This window comes from Excalfactoria chinensis, chromosome 1, assembly GCF_039878825.1.
Source record: "Excalfactoria chinensis isolate bCotChi1 chromosome 1, bCotChi1.hap2, whole genome shotgun sequence".
Classification (NCBI taxonomy): domain Eukaryota; kingdom Metazoa; phylum Chordata; class Aves; order Galliformes; family Phasianidae; genus Excalfactoria; species Excalfactoria chinensis.
The window spans coordinates 75,839,329-75,860,954 of record NC_092825.1 but is presented as its reverse complement, the minus strand read 5'-3'; the positions used below and the strand labels follow the sequence as shown (position 1 = coordinate 75,860,954).

At 48.5% G+C, this 21,626-nt stretch overlaps 1 protein-coding gene across 1 annotated transcript in view; it reads right to left on the bottom strand.

The window, feature by feature from the left end:
• The window catches only part of FSTL1 (follistatin like 1), a 40,393-nt gene extending 21,638 nt beyond the window's left edge, over positions 1–18,755 (bottom strand). The window contains exons 1-2 of the mRNA XM_072359505.1: positions 18,643–18,755; positions 18,486–18,545 (exon numbers count right to left, since the gene is read on the bottom strand). Coding sequence (XP_072215606.1) covers positions 18,486–18,545; positions 18,643–18,645 — 63 coding nt within the window. The 5' untranslated portion in view covers positions 18,646–18,755. The remainder of the gene's footprint in view (positions 1–18,485; positions 18,546–18,642) is intronic.
• Between the last annotated feature and the right edge of the window lie 2,871 nt (positions 18,756–21,626).

Here is a 21,626-nt window from a genome sequence, read left to right as displayed (position 1 = left end):
GTACTTCAATAATCTTCCATGTCTAGGCTAATCCTAGTGATTCCATTTGAAGTTCAGTGGGTTACAGCCATACCCTAAGGCAGCTGCAAAAGCCAAAAAATGGCTGACTGAAAGCATACCCCTACTGAACACTATGTGGGAAGGGGAAATTGGAGGAGCTCGGTGATTCTGGGCCCCAGCAGCCTGGCTGCTGGAGCAGCAGTGTGGCCCGGAGTGGTTGAGCACAGACCCAACAGCAGCAAGGTCTCAGATGTGGCTGAGGGCTTAGCAAGGACCACTTGTAAAAACAGGTAATTCACATGCAACCGTCCCCACCAGGAGGTAAGACTGAGTAACAGCGTAGTGGTGAGCCAGCAGTCAAGGTGTCAGCCCCTTGGGTAGAACGGGTTATGGGTGGAACGGGTAGCACCCAACACGAAAAGCAGCTGGATGCTTCCCCTTAAAACCATCTTTTCCACTGCTGAAAACTTTGCCAGCACTGAACTGCTCAGGTTGAATTTTTCCACGCCAGGTGTTTGCCTCAGGCTGACTTTTCCTTTTTCAAGTGTCAACAGAAAAAGGTCAGTGGCTTCTGAGAACAAGGTTAAGTTATTTTGTGCGTGTTTGTGGAATTGTTGATGCTGTTTTGCTAAAAACACAGAACAATTCTTGGCGTCACTGCAAGAGCCTGAGTCGGGCAGGGGAGTCACCTTGGTGCCTCTTGCCTGAGAAAAGCTACTCACTTCTCTCAAAGTCTGTAGAGTCTGTGCTCAAACTCTTCTCCAGAGTCTGCTGACGCTCCTGAATTTTCAGTCACTGCTAAGAATAATCCCTTACTTTACAGCTCACGGATCCTGACCACCCTGCCCAAGCACAGGCTGAATGCAGTGACCTTGCTAGCTCTGTTGTAAGACTTCTGAGTCTAAAGCAGGACTTGACAGGCAGCTGCTGTTTGGGGTACGGTGAGGAGCTATGAAATGAAAAACAGGACCACGCTGCATTCTACATGCCACTTTGCAGGTCATCAGCCATTACAGGCAGCACAGCTGATGCCAGAAGAAAATGGTAATTGAAGACAAACATTTCAAGGGTGGAAAAATGAATCAGGAGAAGTTTGCATAGAAGAGGCAGGCTTAGGATGCAACTAAGGTGAGTAAGAAGGCAGGGCAGGTAGGACTTGACTACCCCCTGGAGCTAGGGCCTGATGGATGGGGAACCTGGATTCTGTATCAGCAGGTCCTAGTATATTTAGTTCCCTCGCCTAGCAAGCAGCATGGTGGGATATAGCTCAGAGCCTGGATGCTCACCAGAGCGAATCAGATGTGCATCAGACCCGGTGCTGTCAGCCAGGTGAGAGAAGGGACTGTCCCACTCTGCTTCGCCTCACCTCGAGAATGTGTGCAGCTTTGGGTGCCGCAATGTAAGAAGGGCATAAAACTGAGGAAGCATCCAAAGGAGTGCTATGAAGATGGTGGAGGGGCTGCAGGGCAAGGTGTGTGAGGAGCAGCTGAGGTCCTATAGTATGCTCAGAGGAGCTGTGGGGAGGTCTGATGGTGGCTGCAGCTCCTCACAGGGAGTGAATGGGCAGCACTGAACTCTGCTCTGTGTGACAGCGACAGGGCCCAAGGGAACAGCATGGAGCTGTGCCGGGGGGGGGGGCAGCTGGGGGTCAGGGACAGGGTCTGCACCAGAGGCAGTGGGGCCCTGGAATAGGCTGCCCAGGGCAGTGGGCACGGCACTGAGCTGCTGGAGTGCAAGGAGCATTTGGGCATTACTTGAATTTTGGGTGGTCCCATGGAGCCAAGAGTTGGACTCAATGATCCCTGTGGTTCCCATTCAACTTGGGATATTCTGTGATTATGTGATTTACAGAACCTCTACCTGTGATGGTGGCTATATCTTGCCACTCACTAACATTGCTCCACATGAGGAACTGCTACCCTCCTCAATCTAAGAGCTAAGCACAAGGATGGCTCATTCATACCTCAACACCAACCTGCCATTGCTGCTTTTTATTTTGTCTTGGAAAAGAAGTACAGTACTGTGTGCTCACTAGGGGTATGGACTCAGTGTTTGCAGCCACATCTCTCAAAGGAGCATAAAGAGGTGATGTCTTTGTTTGCTTGTTTTTGTCTGTGGTGAGAAGGATGTAACAACTCTTACTGTAAAGTTCGATAGTTTCTCAAATAATTAACCAGCAGGTGTTCTAATGGGCTGAGACAGATGATGAAGCAGAAGGCAAAATGTAATTACAGATTCCCTGCACCACAAAGGCAAACAGTACTGTCAAATGCCAAACCAAGCTTGGCCCCACTGGTCTCAGGCCTCCTCCTTCCCAACATCTACTGCTGTGCTTGCTCCTGGTGGGTCAGAGTCTCTCTGGGCACAAAGCATTGCTTCCAAGTGTCACTTGCTTTGATCACAAAAGCAACTGCCACCCAAGCAGCAACCTATCCTTCAGCAGAAATTAATTTTTCATGGCAGTTGGAACTGCAGCTACAAACAGGAGGGGGAGTCAACTCTTTGCAAGGATAGATAATGGCAGGACAAGGGGGAATGGATTTAAGTTGAGGGAGTTTAGATTCAGGTTGGATATCAGGGTGAAGTTCTTTTCCAAGAGAGTGGTGAGGTGCTGGAACACGCTGCCTAGAGATGTTGTGGATGCCCTAACCCTGGAGGTGTTCAAGGCCAGGTTGGATGGGGCCCTGGGCAGCCTGGTCTAGTATTAGATATGGAGGTTGGTGGCCCTGCACACAGTAGGAGGGTTGAAGCTTGACGACCCTTGAGCTCCATTCCAACCCAGGTCATTCCACGATTCTATGATCTCCGACTGCCAAAGCTAACTCAGCTGGCTCAGGCACAAGTTATTTCCACTGGATTTTTGGCTTGTTTCTTTAATTTTTCTTTTTTCCTCTCTGTTTTCTTCATGTAACAAGAAGCCAGATGTCAGGAAGCTTTGTTAGGCATCTCTAATCAGAAGGACTATGTGAGATGTGGATTGCAACAATGCTTTCAGCCACTGGGTTTCCCCATGTACTGATCAACAGCTTGGTTGATCACCTCAGGTTGGCCTCCCAGAAGCCATGTTATAGATTACTGACATTCTTCCATTTCCCTCCCCCATCCTACACCACATGCCTCCCTCCAACTTCCCTTCTTTCTTTCCCTTTTTCCTTGTTTGTGGAACTGTACGGACATCTCATTTGCAGCAGGCTGAAACCTGGTGTTCTGCACGCTTCATGTCAAAATCATGTCAAAAGCAGGGGGAGAACACTGAGTTTGGATGTAATTTAAGTCAAACAAGCACAACATACTTGGTAAGTTTCCCTTGCTTGCTGCAGCGTAAATGATTTTGGTATTCAACAGAAAACTTCCCATTTAATGAACATAACTGAGAAAAAAGGCCAAACAATTTTTGCCGTTTCAGCTAAGAACAGGATAGCCTTAGCATGCTCTGCACTGTTAGCAAAGTCTATGCACAAGGTGAGGTGGCCTTGCATGCATGGCCAGGGCTGCAGCATGGACACGAGAGATGTCCCAGCAAGACTGCACACTGCAGCATCCAAGGAAAACAAATGGATTTCTACCATTACATCCAAAGGGAAAAATGAACTGCCAGGGATGTACAACTGAAGCAGACTAAGGGCTTCAGAAGGCAGCCTCTGGCAAATCCAAGTGGGAGACGTTAGCTTTCACAGCTGTCTGCCGGCCTTGGCTGTCCACCTTGCTGGCCTGCAAGAATTTATTGCTCCTCTAATAAAGTCAGCAGTAAGAAAAACACACTTGTGCCTCAGCTGCTGCAGCTCACAGCCCAGTGTACTAGCCTGAGATGCTGATGATCATGGGTTTTCAGCAAGATCGCAGACTTGCAGCCACGTATCCAAAGAGGTGAAGAACAGATCAGACCAGCACAAAATGTCTCCCTAGCTGCGAGCAACTTAGAAGAGACCTGGAAGAAAATGGGTACATGAAAAGTAAAGAGCTAACGAAGAAAGTTTCTTCTGAAGAAATCACTGCTGTGCCTCAATTTAGAGTCCTTTGCTGTGTGAAAGCCTGGTTCCACTACCTACTGCTTGTACCAGGGGAAGGGAGTGGTAGGCAAAAACAGGTCTGCAGGAGTTGCCACGATAATCACATTCCCAGAAGCTCAGACTCCCTGTAAGAGAAAGGAGCACCTTCCTTTGCCTAAAGTAACCAGACCCCTAAAGTAACCCTTCTCCTGTGCAGAGGAGAGATTTCAGTAGTAAAATGGTGTGCATCGGAAGAAGTCAAGATAGGAAACTCAGAAGGGACAAAAGCTTTTCTTTTTCAACACAGATTTCAGAAAACCCAGGAAATCTACACGCCCAAAGCATTTATTAAAACGTGTTCCTAGAGCTGGCTTTGACTCAAGCAAACCAGGAAAACAATGGCAGCCTTCTGAACACTGAGAACAAATTGCTCAAGTAGCCCTCGTCACATATGTGCAGGCATTACTCTCACACACTTGATATTGCATTGTCTGTGCTTAACAAAGATGCTACTTGTACAAACATACAGGCTGTAGGAAACAGAGACAACATGAACTGTTTTCCCCCACGTGTGATTTCAGAAGAAGCACTGATACTATAATGCACTAAGCCATGATAAACAGATGTTCTGAGGATGTACTGCAGGCCACCTTCGGGTGTTGCATTGATGGGAAGTCTAACGTTGCACAATGAAACATTTGGTAACATAACTAAGCCTTTCAGTTTTTGAGTAGAATCTCTTGGTTATTTGAAGAAAACTTTTGGGATCTCCAACAATTTGGTCTCGCTTAGGGTGAAATAAAAACGGAAAACAAACAAACCACCCTTACCCAAAGAAGGGCAAACAGCTCCTTGTTGCAGGTCTTACAGCTCTCCTAGGATAAAAGCTGCCATACTTCCCAGTCTTTCCTTGCCAAGTGCCCAGACAGTGTGAAGGTGTAGAGATTTTGAAGTGTACACAGCATGCTGACAGCTTTTAATATGCCAGCTCTAAAAAGTGACCCCACTGAGCTGAAGGAATGGCATGCATGTGCTCCTTGAGCCTATGGCAATAGCAAAGTAATGTAAATAATTGCAGCCTGCAATGAACGATTTACTAAAATTCACAGCACCTTAACATCTTTATCACAGCCTCTGCCAATCTAGCTGCTGACTGCACATCTCTTCTTCTCCTCTAAGTGCTCCAGCACATGTAAGATGTGAGTCATTTCAACAACCCAGAAGGAAACAGCCCCGAACAGAAAGGGCCAAGGGTCTTACAGGGAACACATGCGGGTATCACATCTGTGCTGGTCTGCAACAGCTTTCCCTCTTGGGGACTTGACACCGATTCTCACTTACCATAGGAACCACCAGATCCTTACCCATAGCAAGCATTGCTTGCTTTTGGCTTGGTAACCTTAACTCCATGAAACATGCACATACACACAGATTAGTTTCAGCCTTTGGGAAGTGACTGCAATATGAGAAGCCTTTAACATCAGTCAGCAGCATCAAGCTCAGGGTGCAGCAACAGACTCTAACAAAGTATATAAAAGGGACGGTTTCAGGCTGCTTGTGTTTCCCCTCTAAGAGCAAACACTCACTCTACAGCAAGAGCAGCCAAAAGGTGGTGAAGCAGCACCTGGCACATCATTGCTAACAGCTTCTTCTCCCATGCTAAAGCCTAACCCAAATGTATTCTGCCAGTTCACACTTTGCTACCTGCCCAGCCATTCCTGCTGCATGATGGCAATTCCAGCCAAATGAAGGAGCAGGCATCTGTGGTCACTAAGCAACTCAGCTGCCCCAAGTTTAATTCTCCACGACATGCAAATCCAAGCTTTTTGTTACAGTACGTACTAATGACTTTCAGGAGCCTCATATCCTCCAAAGCACCAGGAAGTCAGCACAGCTCTGCCACAGGGACCCTGTTCCTTCAGTTGAATCAATGTCCCATTAAATCTTGCAATTTCTTCCCCTCCTCATAACACACTAAGCAATAGCCCATGAGACATACTTATTTCTATACCGTCCATGTGTGGAATTTACTGCATTTCTTCATCTTACCTGAGTTTTGAACCTTGGTCTCAGCCAAGACACTGTCATTTCCCCTTTTTTCCTTCCCTGTTGGAAACCATGCAGCTGCAGAGGGATCAGCCTACATCACCACTGGGATAGCTGCTGGCAGTACACGGTGTGCCTGAATTTTAACAGCTAAATCTCATCAAAAATAATGAAGCAAACACAGGCATTTCTCCACAAGACATTCTAACGTTTTCAACAAACACTTAGGAACACATAATGCTGCAGAATGGGACTGATGCAGGAAGGAACAAACCTGGGACTTCTGGTGCTCACTGTGTGAACACCCACTGGTTAATTTAGCCCTAGCTGTTAAGGCCAAGACAGTTGTATATACACTCTTCAGACCCCATTGCAGAGCACTGACTGTAACAGATGATAAGCAGGATGGATAGTGTCAGGGTGGGTGGAGGGTCATAGGCCCATAGCCCTGCACTGTCCCGAAACCTAAGTACAGCCCTGATCCGGAGCCACCACTTCTCACAAAAAGACACAGCTTTTGTGCAAGGGAACATAATCAGGACAGCAGTTTGCTAAGAAATAGTCAACACTCTGTGCTCCAAAGGGGAGGAGCAGCCAGCAGAGGGGCCTCTCTCTTGAGGGCTATGGTCAATAGCAGGAGATGGGCCAAAGCAGAAAGCACCTCCTCCTCTTCTTGCTCTCACACAGCCTTCAAGCCCTGCACTTGACCCACTTGCCGCAACCCATGTGAGCTCAGCCCCATGACAGGGCAGAAAGGAGAGATGGGGCATCTACTGGGCGCAGGGATCAGACAGAACCTGAGAGGAGAGCACCCATATCCTGTCTTACACCTCAGCTCTGTGTGCTGAGATGGTCTCCAGCCATGACTGCAGAGTCAGTCCATCTTGCCCTTTCCCCTCCCTGAACTGGGTTTTCCCATGTCAGCCTGTGCAGAGAAAAAGAATGAAAAGCTGAGAGATTATCCCTCCCTGCACCCGTTGAAGGGCTTTTTTTTTGTGTGTTGGAATATGGTTCAGTTTTCAGTTGCCCGGTGGCACAGAAGCCAGAGCAGAGGAGTAGGAGGGAGCCAGAGCCACAGCATGGGAGCTGCTCACCTTTTTTCCACAGCACCCACTGTGAAACCCCTCCTTCAGATGTACGTCACAAGAATGTTTGGCTCCAAGTTTAAAAATCACAGCCCTAGGGTACACAGGAGTCTGTAAGTCCTTTGCCAGATTTTGATTAGAAAATGGGCTTTAAGCTGGAGGCACAGAATGAAAATGTTACCCAAGACAAGGAAACTACCTCCTCTCACCTCTCGTCAGCTACCAAAACCAAAGAGAGTTACAATCAGTTTGCCCACAGAAAACGAATGCCTCACAGAAAGGCTCCTGCAAGCTACGGAAGCACAAACCTTCACTCCTGTGTACTCAGCCTTCCAGAAGTGTGAACTGGAAAGGACTCAAGAACAAGAAATTCACAGAATTTTCTACTTTCTTTCAGAGAAGAGCAAGTCCGCAAACACCCATATTTAAAGACAAAAGTGGGAGCAACAACAACAGCAAAACAAAAAACCCAAACATCTGAATCTTTAATTACACACTTAAAGTACCAAAGTGTCCCAAATCTCAGGTCAAGACGCAGCCCAGTTCGTGCCAAGCCCTGTACAAGCACATCTCGGAGCAGAGCCCATACTCTTGGGACAGCAAGCCAGCAAGATTCATTCTTGGAAGAAATTCCTGTATTGTTAGCTGGCTAGAAACTCATTTTCTGAGAAGGGTGGAACAAACAGCAAGAAAGCTGTCCGTCTCCACCTCTGACTGCAGCCAGTTTGGGTCAGAATTGCTAGTAACAGCTTGAGTTTTCTAAAGCAGGGCAGACAGCTTGTGTGCTGAACCCCTCAGGACCAATGCCCATACATAAACCAATCCAAGTTACACCCATAAATAGGCACACCCTCCAGCACCAGGGAGAGTAGTTCCTCCCATCAACGCTTATCTAGCTGTGAGAAATGGGGCACTAAGCCGAGAAACAAAGCACGCACTGGCTTCCATGTGGGACTTTATAGTGCACTGCTTGCTTGCGTGGAGAAGCTGATGCCAGGAACACAGCCTTTTACAGCTCACAAGCCCCAGAGCTGATCTGCTGAGGTACTGGAGTGCAGGCACGCAATGACCTGGCCTTCCCATGCTGCTGTGCCTACTCCTCACCTGTCAGCAGCTACTGTGGCCACCCCAAATTGTGTAGGTTAACATGCATGAGCTCTCTCCACCTAAATAAGGGTGCACTGCTAGGTTTGTTGTTCTTTGCACAATTTGCATTGCCCATGGCTGTACAGATGCCCTGTTACCACAGGGCAGAAGCAAGCTCTCTGCAGGTACATGAAAGAGCTGGGAAAGGGGTGCATGCAGACCCAAGGAACCATCCTCTGCAGTTAGTGTTGGGGCCAGTTCTGTTTAATATCTTTATTAATGATCTGAACAAGTGGATTGAGAGCACCCTCAGTAGATGCTCTGGAAGGGTGTAGCTAGCAAGAGCAAAGAGGTAATCATCCATCTGTACTCAGCTCTGGTGAAGCAACACCTCAAGGAACATGTTCAGTTCTGGGACCCTCACTGCCAGAAAGATATTGAGGCTGCGGAGCATACCAAGAGAAGGGCAATAGAGCTGGTGAGGGATCTGCAGCACAAGTTTTATGAGGAACAGCTAAGGGAACTGGGAGCGTTTAGTCTGGAGGAGGCTCAAGATAAATGTCACTACTGTCTGCAACTCCCTGAAGGGAGGTGGTGGCAAAGTGTGGGGGTCAGCCTCTTCTCTGAGGTAACAGCAACAAGGCAAGAGGGAATGGCCTCAAGTTGTGCCAGGGGAGGTACGGGTTGGGTATTGGGAAAAATGTCTTCTCAGGAAGAGTGGTGAGGCACTGGAATGGGCTGCCCAAAGGGAGGTGGAGTCGTTGTCCCTAGAGGTGTTCAGAAAACATGTAGATGTGGCACTGAGGAACACAGCTTAGTGGGCATGGTAGGGATTGGATAATGGTTGGATTCCATGATCACAGAGGTCTTTTCCAACCTTAACGATTCTATGATTCTATCTATGATCCTGCATAGGGGGACTGTTCAGCTTCCCAAAGGCAAGACTGGGAGCAATCTTGGCTGCAGACCACACTTTTGCTGATGGGGAATATACGCATGGTAAAGAAGGTCTCTTCTGTCACCACCCACAGATCAAAACTAGACAAACAAAAACTAGGAATGAGGTGCAACAGCAGGAGGATAATTAACCACTGCAGCAACATGCCAAACGCAGTGGTATTTTCCATTTGTGGTAATTACTTAATCAAGACTAGATATCTTACAGGACATGCTTTAGAGTCCAGAGCAAAGGGAATTAATCACAAAACTGGATATATGGGCTGCATTAGGCAAGAGGACAGAAGACGCAAAGCATAATAGCTCCTTATGGCCTTATCATCTACTAATCGATGGGGAAAAATTGCTCCTTTTAGCATCAGTAGAGTTGGTAGACAGCCATATTTTTAGTGACAAGATACACTGTTGTTTACACAAAATAGACACAATATTACCTTGTGTTTCATTCCAGACCTTTAATCTGGAATTCTCAAAGCTCTTTATCCTCGCTGTGTCAGTAAGCTTGACAGCTTACTGGCTGATAAATTGGCATTATTATTCCCCATTCATCCAGCCTGAAACTTGTCAGAGTAGCTTAATCATTTGCTCCCACGGCAAACAGCACTCGCCCTACCTGCAGCTATGGGCACCTAGTTCTCAGCCTCACTGTTGCATGACCTAATGCTCATAGGAGAGCCTTGCCTTGAGAAGTGTCTCAGCACACAGAGCTGCCCAGCTGCTGCCTGGCTCCCAGTGCTCATCCCCAGTGCAAAAAAACTCAGAAAGTCTCATAGCCTCCCGAGAAAAACACAGCTAATATACTGATCAAGACCAGAAGTCAGCAGTTAATATTAAAAAGAAACAGAGAAACATGTTTCCTAGTTCTTTTAACAAACACCTTCACATATGACAGACAAAGAAAAAATAAAAGAGTGATTTCCATTAGTTGCCATGACAACCAATGGAAATCACTAACCCATCTCCTCTCTCTCATCAGCATTTAACAGACCAGTCGGGGCAGCAGGCAAGCACACCCTGTGCCAGAGCCCAGCCTCATCCACACCGTGTGGCTACAGGGTGCCCTGCTTCCTCCTGCCAAGAGCTCATCGTTACTGCCCGTCAATGAACTACTTGCTGACAGTTCTGCTCCAAACACTGTCTCCATCTTCCTGGCTATTGCTACTGCTGTTGATAAGGGTAATAACACTCTGCAATGCCGGCTACATCTTCCAACTGAGAGCTTTAAACTTTTCTTAAGAGGAATGTATTCAGCTTCATAAACCTTTCTGTGAGGCACAGCACAGCTGTTACTCCTATTTTACAGATGTGAACGCTGCAGCTCAGAGGAATTAGATGCCTTGCCCAAAGCCTGCATATAAATCATGGTGTGATGGTAGGAGCAAGAACAAACAGACCTGGAGAGAGCTGCTTGCATTCTCTTGATGCCCACAGGCTCTGAACCACATCTGTTCAGAAACCCCTTTAATCTATCCCCCACCAACCCTCTACAGCAAGTAAACACAGACCTGGGGAAAAAAAAGCAAATAGTTTTGTATGTTTAATGCTAGTGTACCACTGACCTTGTGGCTGCAGCCAGGACAGCAACTCAGCCCAGCACCTGGATGTAGGCAGCTGTACTGCAGAGCAGCTTGGCAGTGATTTGTGAGGACACATTCATGCCCAGCTGTTCTCCCATCCCCTCAGCTTTCCCGTGTACCAAGTCAGAAGCATCCCAGGCATTGCACTAACACCATGCGGTTTAGGGCTACATACGTAGTGCTGCAAGACTCAGCACTTACCCACGAAAATTAGAAATCCACAAAGAACCTGCATCAATTGCAAATTCTGCTCTGCTCCCCCATCCCAGGCCTAGGCTGCTGGAGTTATTGGCAAAGTTACCCCACAAAAGGGATGGTTCTCTGTATGTACGTATATGCATACACATGCATCAGGTAACAAACCACGTCCTGTGCTCCCTGATGAGGCACGTGTGGGCTCAGTTTCCTCCACAACACAGTTCTGCAGCAACAAAAAGTCAAAGAGTGAAGGATAAACTACAAGGTGCAAAGAGGAGCTACGAGAAGCTGTTTTCTAAGGTGTTTCCTACAAATTCCCCTCCAGAGGCTGATTGTGTTCAATGACCAAGAAGGCACAAACTGCACTCAAAGGGGAATGCTCATGAAATGCCTCTCATGTCCACAGTGAAAGGTGATCTCACGCTGGAGCTTTTCCCCTGGAAAGGGCAGTGAAAGTGTCTTTCTACTCTACCGGCCTTTATTTTTACAGAACAGAAAGGAACACAGTACCTTGTAGGAACCTGATATCTTTTGCTAAACATGGCCAAAACTGGCAGTTGTGTTTAGAAGTTATTTGAGGAGGTTCAAAGGTGCCAGTACACAGAGAATAAAATCACATAAAGCTCTGTTTCTTCTGGCAGCCAGGGAAAAATGTTCTGCTTTGACAGGAGGAAGGGAGCTAGGAGGAGATGAAAAGAGGTGGGCTCAGCACAGAGCAGAGGGGCCCCATCAACCTGCGATCTGTGTGCAACTGCACAGGGGAGGCACTGATTATCACCGAGCACAGGGCATAATTAGGACTGCTGGGACAGAACAACAAGATTAATGGTCTGCTTGCTCATGGAAAAGGAACATCAAGATAAACTTACTGACTTTGAGACACTCCAGAGCATGGTATCGTTTTTCACAGAACAGGAAGGGGACATCACTTACTAGGGATGTGCAAGACACTAATGGCTTTGGGTTATACAAGCAGCAGCTAATCCCTGGGCAGACAGCAATACCATGAGCAAGAATCAGTCTGTTCTACAAATGGGGATGCTGTGAAGGATCCCAAAAAGAGCACCTCTGAAAGCATTAGCTGCTCCAGCTTGGACTGCAGGGAATAACATCTGCATCTGTGCAAGACTTTTTGTGGGCTGGGCATAAATCAGGTAATTCAAAAGAAACAGCAGAAAACCAAATAGTACTCCTTCCTCACCCTACCTGCTGTCATATCATCCTCAATCAGTGCATCCTGTCCCTGGTCCTGGGGACAGCAGAATGGATCTCCGCTAGAAACTGTGCCTCAGTCACCACAGCGGTGTCAGAGGACTGCTGACTGAGGAAGATGAGGTGGACACCAGAGTTTGTCACCTGGGGGTTGAAACAGCCCAGAACTTTTGCCTGGCACAAGAGGGAGCATGCCATCGTCAGCCGGGAACACTAGGGCTTTTCTGCCAAGTTCAAGCCTCAGCCTCAGATGTGAGTGTTTGGTCTCCTGCCACCTCAATCTTCCAGCCTCCTGGGTTTGAATGAGTGTGCTGCAGAGCGGAGCTGGGTCACAACCTTTTCCGGTTCTCCCTGAGGAATTTTACTCACCCAGACAACTAAACGATCCAGACATAATAAAAATTCCCTGAGGCACTCTCTTCTTCCTGCATATAGGAAACGAGACAGTAATTCCAATCCCTCGTATGTCAGCTTCCTCAAACATAAACATGAAAAAGTGGCCAAAACACAAGAGGAAAAGAAAGTCCCTGAGCAGCAAAAAGTACATATGTGAAACATTACATCATGCAGAAGGAAAGAAAGCTCTTGGCTCCAGGCTACGATTACCAGTGCTGAAATGGCAGGGGCTGCTCCAGCACACAGGGGCCCCACAACCACTGCACTAGAGATCAATTCCTTGTTGGAAAACAGCAAGAGGCTCCAGAATCAAACCTGTCCCTGTGTCTCTGAGGCTGTGGGCTTCTTAGTCAGGATGTGCCTCCAGCAGAAGCTGACAGTTTTGCTGGCCCATCCTGTCACCCCACTCCTGCTCACCTCTCATCCAAGGCTTTGACTCCCTCTTCTCTTCTTATAGTCTCATTTTCAGGTGGTCCTACATAGAGCCAAGAGCTAAACTCGATCTTTATGGATCCCTTCCAACTTAGGCTATTCTATGATTCTTTTGTTCCCAGACCAGAAAGGCTTGAGGACAGCACCAGGCTCCTGCCTCAGTTCCACCACTGGTACTGCTGCAGAGAGCCCTTTAACTAACTCTCTAGTTCTCCTCACAGATGAAGAAACAGAGATGTTATACCTGGCTGTAGGTAACTTCTGAAGCTATCATTACTTCTTGGAATATTTCACAGTGAGGAAAAAACAATTGAGAAATAAGCAGGGAAAGCTCCACCAGCATCCATTCTCCTAAGGCTTCTTGATCTTGTCCACATTCATCACATAGTATGACAGTACTAAGAGAAAGCAGGCAGTTTCATCTCTGGTAGAGCAGCTGGCAGAGCACAGCCATGAGAACCTCTACACAGGGATAAGCCCTGCAACAGACATAGAGATGCGCTCCAAGTCTTTCTGTCTCCTGGCTCACACGTTATATTCCTCAAAAGCACGGGGAAATGAGTATCCCCTCCCAGTACAACTAACAGCCCTCAAGCAGCATTTATTTTCTTCTGCCAAAATATGTACTTACCTGTCAAACACTGGAAATACGTGATCCACCTACAGCTGAGCTAATAAGATACCAAATCCGTACCTATTCAGTCACCCACACCAAACCTCCCTTGTTCCTCCGCATTGAGCCTCCACATTTTTTTGAGATTAGGCTCCCCTTGACACACTCCAGTGTGCTGTCACAAGGAATTCCACAAATGCACACTGAAGCATAAAGCTTGCCTTCCTTCACTGTCATTGGAAACCTGCATCTAAAGGACACTGTCCCAAGCAACTATAGGCACAGCATTAAAATGGAGAAGTACAGCATAATAAATGAGACCTCAGGTTAGGGCAGACAACAAGATTTCATAGGAAAATCTGGGTGGCCAGTTTACATGACTGAGAACAGATGTAATCTTAGGCAACTGCTGACTGGGTGCCTTCAGCCCAGTGTGTACTGGCACAAAAGGAGCTGCTCACCAAACTGGAGCACATTTCAAAGCAAGCGGAAAGAAAATGCTAGGCAGTCACTGCTCATGCAGCATTTATCCGTGCTTTAACACAGCGCTGAAGCCTCCAGGGCTGTTTATTTGCCATTTGTATCTCTTTAGAACTATGATGCCTAGGAGTTGCAATCAGAGCCCCATGGAGCACAAGCACACAAGCCCCTGCGCTAACCAGTTCATACCTAATACACCAACTGTGGCAAAATCGGCAGCCTCTGGGAAAGCTGATATATATACACCAGTGTTTGCCATGCAGAGCTGGCTCTGGAAGGTGCTTCACAGCTTAACAGCATTCCAGTCTTTACTGCTAAGCTTGGAGACAATGCTTTGAGGGATTAATCTCTCCAGAGAGGTGCTGGTTATTCATGGTGTAGCTCAGACATGCCAGTGAAGCAGAAGCTGACACCTCTGTGAAGGGAGATGCTGCAACCCAGCTATCTGAGCCATTTCTGAGAACCCATCTCACTTAGCTCACAGAATGTGTGAGCTAGAGCAGCCTAGTAACATGAGTCTTGTGAGCCTGAAGGACTCATCTGGCTGAGCTTTATCACAAACTCTCTTCTGCACAAAGAGAAACATTCCTCAGCTCATGTAATACCATGCAAGAAAGATCAAAGGTGCCCCCGTGCCTCCTGATGAGCACGCAGCTGTACCAATAACAGCAGCTGGAGAATGCAACAGGCAAGAGAAGCCTTTCAGACAGCCCTATGTTAATTACCAGCAAGGAATTTGCACCTTGGCAGATAAAGTCACTCACTCAACCACAGTGAATTTGCAGAAAGCAGCTCAGGCCCAATGGCAAACCTCAGCTCCATCTGCAGAGCAGCATCAGGGTGTCACATGCACCTGAGCACTGCACATCACTTCTGTGTTACAGACTGCACCACGCACGCTGACGTTTAGAGGTTATGGTCCCTGCTGAAAGAAATATGGCATCTGGCCAGGGAGTTCAACACAAGGTATCCTAAATGAACTATGTGCTTTATCTGCCAGCCCCCAAGCTCTCCAATCACCCACAGCACATCCATTAAAAACCTTAGAAGCAGGCTGAGTTACCTGTGCGCTGGCATTGCAGCATCCTTTCTTTCCACTGCCCTGGACCAAACATCAGTAGAAAAAGGACTGAATGATCACAGAGGATCTACCAATAAATTCCAGAGGGAAGCAGACATTTCTCAAAACAATAGCCTGAGGTCCAAATTACAGCCCTGTCCCAGAGCTATGCAACTACACCAGGATCTTGGCTGTAATTCATTAAGTGCAATTTATTAAGACAGCAGTTTTTCGTCTCCATCAGTGCAAGAACGTGGGAAAAGCATAATGAAAGCAAGCTGCTGGCGCTGGCCAGACCCTGCAAGCAGCCCAATGGGAGGAAGCACACCCGGCTTTATGGAGACCAGCTGAACAACCAGCCCCTTATCTCCAGGGCACAGAGGCACTCTGCTGGCAGAGTGGTACGAGACCCCGGAGGGAAGGAAACGTGGTTGCCGTCATGTACAGGAGTCAAGCTGGATGAAAAGGAAGAGCTCAGGTGAGTTAAGCAAACAGAACTTGGCTGGAAACTTGGTCTTTTCTGCCCCCAACACCTCTTTTCAGATTTTTGTGTGGAAAGATTACACAGAGTGGAAAAGGAGGTGGGATGAAAAAATTAATCCCGGGGTTACAACAGATGTGCGGTGTTTGCAGCGCACACTATTAGAAACAGTTATAAATCTGGTCCCAAATGCTTGTCATCGCTGTGCTGCCTGGGGGTTGTAACCCCTCAGATCTGTCAGTAGATCTTCTCGTGACAAGAGATCCTTTAAGCTGCCTCCTCCAGTCATTTCTGGCCAAAATGAGCTAAATCAACTCACACTGCTTACAGAATGCTTCCCAACGGCAGTCTCATCTGGCCATAAACGGGTTAAGGATAGGCCAGGGGAGTAGCTACAGGTCTTGGGGAATGAACAGCAAACTGGCAAACATTCACCTGCGGCTTGTACCAATATACTCGTGCTGGTATAAATCTCTTCATTAACATTTAAAATTCACACTGAAAAGCAAGTATCCTGACGGGACACACGATGACACTGGTGTAAGCGTGGTATTCCCACACACCAACCTACAGACCTCACGGCCACAGTTCAACAGTGAGCAGACTCCTACCCAGCACTAACTTGGTAACTGCTCCAGCAGGAAACGCCTGATCGATTACATTACAGCCCTACCGATTCACCTGCAATGCATGCATCAGACATTCTGAGCCTCACCCTTTTCCTCCGTTGTGATGAATGATTCCCCCAGATCACTGTCTGCTCACTAAAGACCCAGCTGAGAACACAACCACCTCACCTCCACAGGAGCCCACTGGTACCAGCTAATGGCCTCCTCTGACACTCTGACCCAGGAAGAGACACAGCACGCTGCCTGGGGCTGGTGGCTGGCCTCCGGCCGAGGCACACAGTTCACTATCTATTGCTCTTGTGACTATTACTGAACTGGGCCAAGAAAAGCTCCCACATTTTGGCATGTCTCAGATTTTCCAGTCTGCACAAAGTCATGCCAAGAACATCGACTGAAGCAATTTCTTTCTTTCTTTCTTTCAAGACTCGAATTATGCACCTAACAACACTGTAGAAATGAGCTCCTGGAACAAAAAGCCAGTAATGTTCAGATATGGTTTTGCTTACAAATGGATTAGAAGCTCAAGGCTCAGCGTTAATATTCTGTACATACTGAAAGGCACTAAGTGCAGATTGCGGCGGAAACAGAAGAAATAGAGTCATCACTTCCACATCTAGGAGAGGGGAAACACTGTGTGAATCCTGCTAAATGCCAGGGACACGGGGGTGCGATGAAGAACATCTAGAAGGGGCCAACTGCCAAAGGTGCCTCAGAATGTGAGCAGCCTATCTTGAAACATAGGTTTGTAGATGAGGACACTGAGGTTTGGAAACGTCCAGGTGATTACACTCGGGTCACCCTCTAGATTCTCTAAACTGAAGTGTAGTAGGTGAAAAACGGGAGCTAAAATTTCAACTGAGTCAACGCAAGGTTAGCAGCATTGGTGAAATCAGAAACCAAAGACACATCCTTGCCACGTTTCTGCAAGTCACTGACTCCAACACACCTCACTCAGAGCCTTGCCACTGCTCCACACCTGCAGATGTCCCTGTTCATCGCAGAGGAATCACAGAATTACACAGGTTGGAAAAGACCTCGAAGATCATCAAGTCCAACCACAGCCTAACCATACTACCCTAACTAACAGCCCTCTGCTAAATCATATCCCTGAGCACCACATCCAAACGGCTCTTAAACACAGCCAGGGATGGTGACTCAACCACCTCCCTGGGGAGCCTATTCCAGTACTTAACTACCCTTTCTGTAAAGAAGTGTTTCCTAACATCCAACCTAAACTTACCTTGGAGTTGGACTAGATTCCCTTTAAGGCTCTCCTCCAACTCAAACGTTTCTATGACCTTATGGATGCGCTGCCGACACTTCCGTTCTACAGAGATCCTGTATATTGACTACAACTGGTTAAGGCTTGTTTATGATAAAACTATTCTGGCTTTTTCAGGACAGCTCTGGAGGGGATGCACACGAACACTGACTACATTGGCACACCGTGGCTCCAGCAGAAAGTCTCTTACAACACGACAAGGTACACGCAGACGAAACACCACCCCACCGCTTGGGGCTGCAAGCGGAGTCGGACGGTGCCAGCGCTCCCCATCCGTGGCGCAAGGCGGGCAGAGCGGCACGGGGCTGGAAGGCAGAGCAAGGCAACTCTCAGCAGGAAACCAGAAGTGTTTATACATTTTTGTGCGGAGCCAAGCTGCGATGCTGGAGGGCGGGGCCGGCCATCTGGGACAAATATGTAGGGAGAAAAAATGCGCGCGGGAAGCCGCCCCAGCCCGTCCCCCCGCCGGGACCGCTTCGCCGAGCAGAGCACGCCCGGCCGCCACCAACCCCCTCCCCCCCCCCCCCCGGCCCAGCTTGTGTTCATTTGCTCCAAATCACTTCCACATTTCCCTGCCACAATTATCGAATATTTCGTTCCTGACCTCACTTTTACGGAGCCTGCAGCGCCGGGAATTCAGGCACCGTTTATTTTCTGTCAACAGACCTTTGGGTTTACGAGTTTGGGGGGGGGGGGGCTAATGGTTTTCGTTGCCTGAAGAAGGTCATTGCGGTAAACGAGGGGAAGGAGAAAAGAATATATAAATAAAAAAAGAAAGAAGAAGGAAAAAAGAAGGAGAAAGAAGGAAAAGGAGACGGAGCGGCAGGGGGCTCCCAGCCCGCGCCCGTCGCTCTCAGCCCACAGCCCCCGTCCCGCCGGCCGCCCCCTCCTCCGGCCCCAGCCCCGCCGCCATCCGGCCCGGGAGAGACCCGGCGGAGCAGCCCGCCCCGGCCCCCGCCTACCTCCGCTCGCAGCCGGGCGACGGCCAGCAGGGCACAGAGCAGCGGGAGAGTTTTCCAGATCTGCAAGAGAGGAGCGGGGAGGGCCGGCGGTGAGCGCGGGTCGGGAGGGGACACCGCCGCCACCGCCAAACTTGCCGCCGGCCGGCCGGCCCCTCACCATGCTGCGGGGCTGCCGGAACCGCCGGGGCACGAGGAGTTGCAGAAGCGCGTTCTCCGGCTCGCTCGGCAAGGGAAGGGGAAGTCTCCCCCCCTCGCCCCGACCCGCCAGCCCGCGGCTCCACCCCCGGCTCGACCCCCGCCCCTACCCCCGCCCCGGGCCCGGCCCCTCCTCGGCCCGCCCGCTGCCACCGCCCTGCGGGGCCTCGAGGCGGGGCGGGCGCCCCCCTGGAGGGGGTAAGTGGGCTCCGTCCCAAAGCGGGGTGAGTCGTCCGAGCTTGGACGGGCCGGAGCTGTAGGCTGTAATGCGGGGACACGAGGAGGTCTACAATCGTGATGTGAGCCTATGTCCACAGAGCGTTAGCAGAGAGAACAGGGGTCTGCCAGCGCCGTGGATTGGGCCGTCCCATCTGGAACGGCAGGCGGTGGTCCTCTGTGATCCTCTTAATATCTTTAGCTTGGAGTTTCCAGCCCTGGGGCTGGACCTGGCAGCACAGACTGGCTGTCCAGTGGGGAAGGAGCCTGGTGTAGAAACAGAGTGCGAATTCACTCATTCAAACCCAAAGTCTAATCCTTAATGTCTAAGGAGCATTTGATATATGAACACTCATTTAAGCCCTAAACAGGCCAGTCTCGGGAAACAAAGAAGACGGGCTGTTGGAGTCTCTTAATATTCAGTGCAAAAACAAGGCTTTTAGGAAAAAAAATATAGCTTCACAACGTGTGACTTTCACATCTTATCAGCTCAAAGTGGGCAAACAGGCCAAATCACTTCTGCTGTTCTTAATGCAGGGCGTTTGATTATCTCCAGTATACACTGTGCAGAACGTTTCTGCTGTAAACACCACAGAATAATGCCTAGGGAGGTGCTGCAGAACTGCGTAGATGTGGCACTGAGGGACGTGGTTAGTGGACATGGTGGGGATGATTTGGGGTTGGAATGGATGATCTTAGAGGTCTTTTCCAACTTTAATGATTCTATGATTCTAAAACACATAAATATCTGCTGTTACACCAAGTGACACCAGTTGTCAAGGGCTGTTCCCTTGATTTTGAGGTTGGTTGTAATGAAAGTGACACTGCTTGTTTTATAATCCCATCTTGCTCTGTAGCACTCCCATATGCTATCTACCTCCTCACCCTGCTTTCTGCTGCGCCTTGAGTGCAGGTGGGTGCTGTGGAAGATGCTGGTAGGAGGTGCTGGTATGTGCTCCCAGGACCAGAGATAATCCCAGTGCCCTGCTGGAAGGGACAAGCTCTGGAAAAGAGTTATCCTGGATGGAGCTGGCTCTGTGCTCACTCACTGCGCTCACTCAAGCCTGGCTGTCTTGCTCTGTTTTGATTTTAGGAGTACTAATTATGCTTTCACAAAGCATCCTACCCAGCATATTCTGCTTCTGTCTGAGGGTGGCACCGGCCTGTAAATCCAGCCTGAGAGATGTTCACTATTCCACTGCTGATGCTGAGCAGTGTGGTTCTCAGTGTCTACGTCGCTGTTGCTTGAGAAGTAGAGCAAATGAATCTTGGACAAATAGTGTACATGGGTGGATGCATTCTTTGTCATTCAATAAACCAAAGCTTTCTGTGTTCTCGGGGCATTGTAAATATCACTCCTTTGGGCTCTCTGGTGCCTAATAAGGATTACTCAAAAGCTGCAGCCTCTCCCTCATTACAGCATGTGCACACATATACACCCAATGTGACTGTATAAGCCTCATTTCCTAAGGAAACCAGGCTAAACTCGTGCCAATAAATTACTTCTGAAGCTCTCGCCCATGCCATGATATCACCTTCTCCACATTACTTCACTGCTACCCACCACCCACATCACTCACGTCTCCTTTCTCCCCTGCTGTACCAGACACACAGCCATTAACAGAGAGTGTCCTTGCAGTGCTGTGCTCAAGTCAATGAGCACCATGCCTGCAGCATGGCCATTCAAGACACTGAGTGGTACGTAAGTAAGAAGGCAACTTTTTACCCTTAATGTTGGGAAGAGGCAGTGGATGAAGCCCATTATAACAGGTTTGCCATAGCACCAAGAGGGTGAGTAAGACTCTCAAACTGCAACAAGATGAAATGGGATAAAGCCCCAGCATACATACCCAGGTGGGTGAACTACATCAGATTTAAGGCTTCCTTGACTCAGAGAGACTAGCTCAGGGAGTTATTTTGCTAACTAAACTAAAACAAAGAGGTAACTGTGGTTAGCATCTCAAATTACTCTCAGATCCAAGTTGTACTGCAAGAAAGGATCATAGAATCATATTAAGATCATCTAGTTTCAACTCCTTTTCTATAGGCAGGGACACCTCCCACTAGACCAGGTTGCTCCAAGCCCCATCCAGCCTGGACTTGAATGCTTACAGAGAGGGGGTATCCACAACCTCACTGGGCAATCCGTTCCAGTGTCTTGCCACCCTCACCATGATGCACCATGATTTAGTGAAACGCTCCTGCATTCAACTCTGCAATTGCTGAAGAAATCTGCAGCAATGTCTGGAGCTACTGGAACAGGGGGAAAGGACCTTCTGACTTTCTGACACAGGCGTCTCACCTGTGATCTGTGACCCTCATAGGACCTCACTATCTCCCCAGGAAGTATCAGGTAGGTCAACCTGGTCAGTTAGGAAATGTAACAAGGACAAATACAAAGTCCTGCACCAGGGAAGACAGAAACAACACAAAGTAGAGAGTGCCTAGCTGTGTGTGAGGAATCTTTCCTCAGGTGGAGGTTTACTAATGCAATGGACAGTTGCTGGCAAGATAGGTCTTGAGACCAGCATCAAGGCAAGACAAGTCATCCATCATGCAGGCTATGACACAAACCAGCATACAGATAGGTACTGCTGTGGAGATACACTTGAACATGGAGTCCCAACTCATCTCCATACCTACCAGCATTGCTTGCATTTCACAGCACATGCTGTTAAATATAACATTATTCTCCATAAGTGAGGAAACAGTCATCACCTCATTCTACCT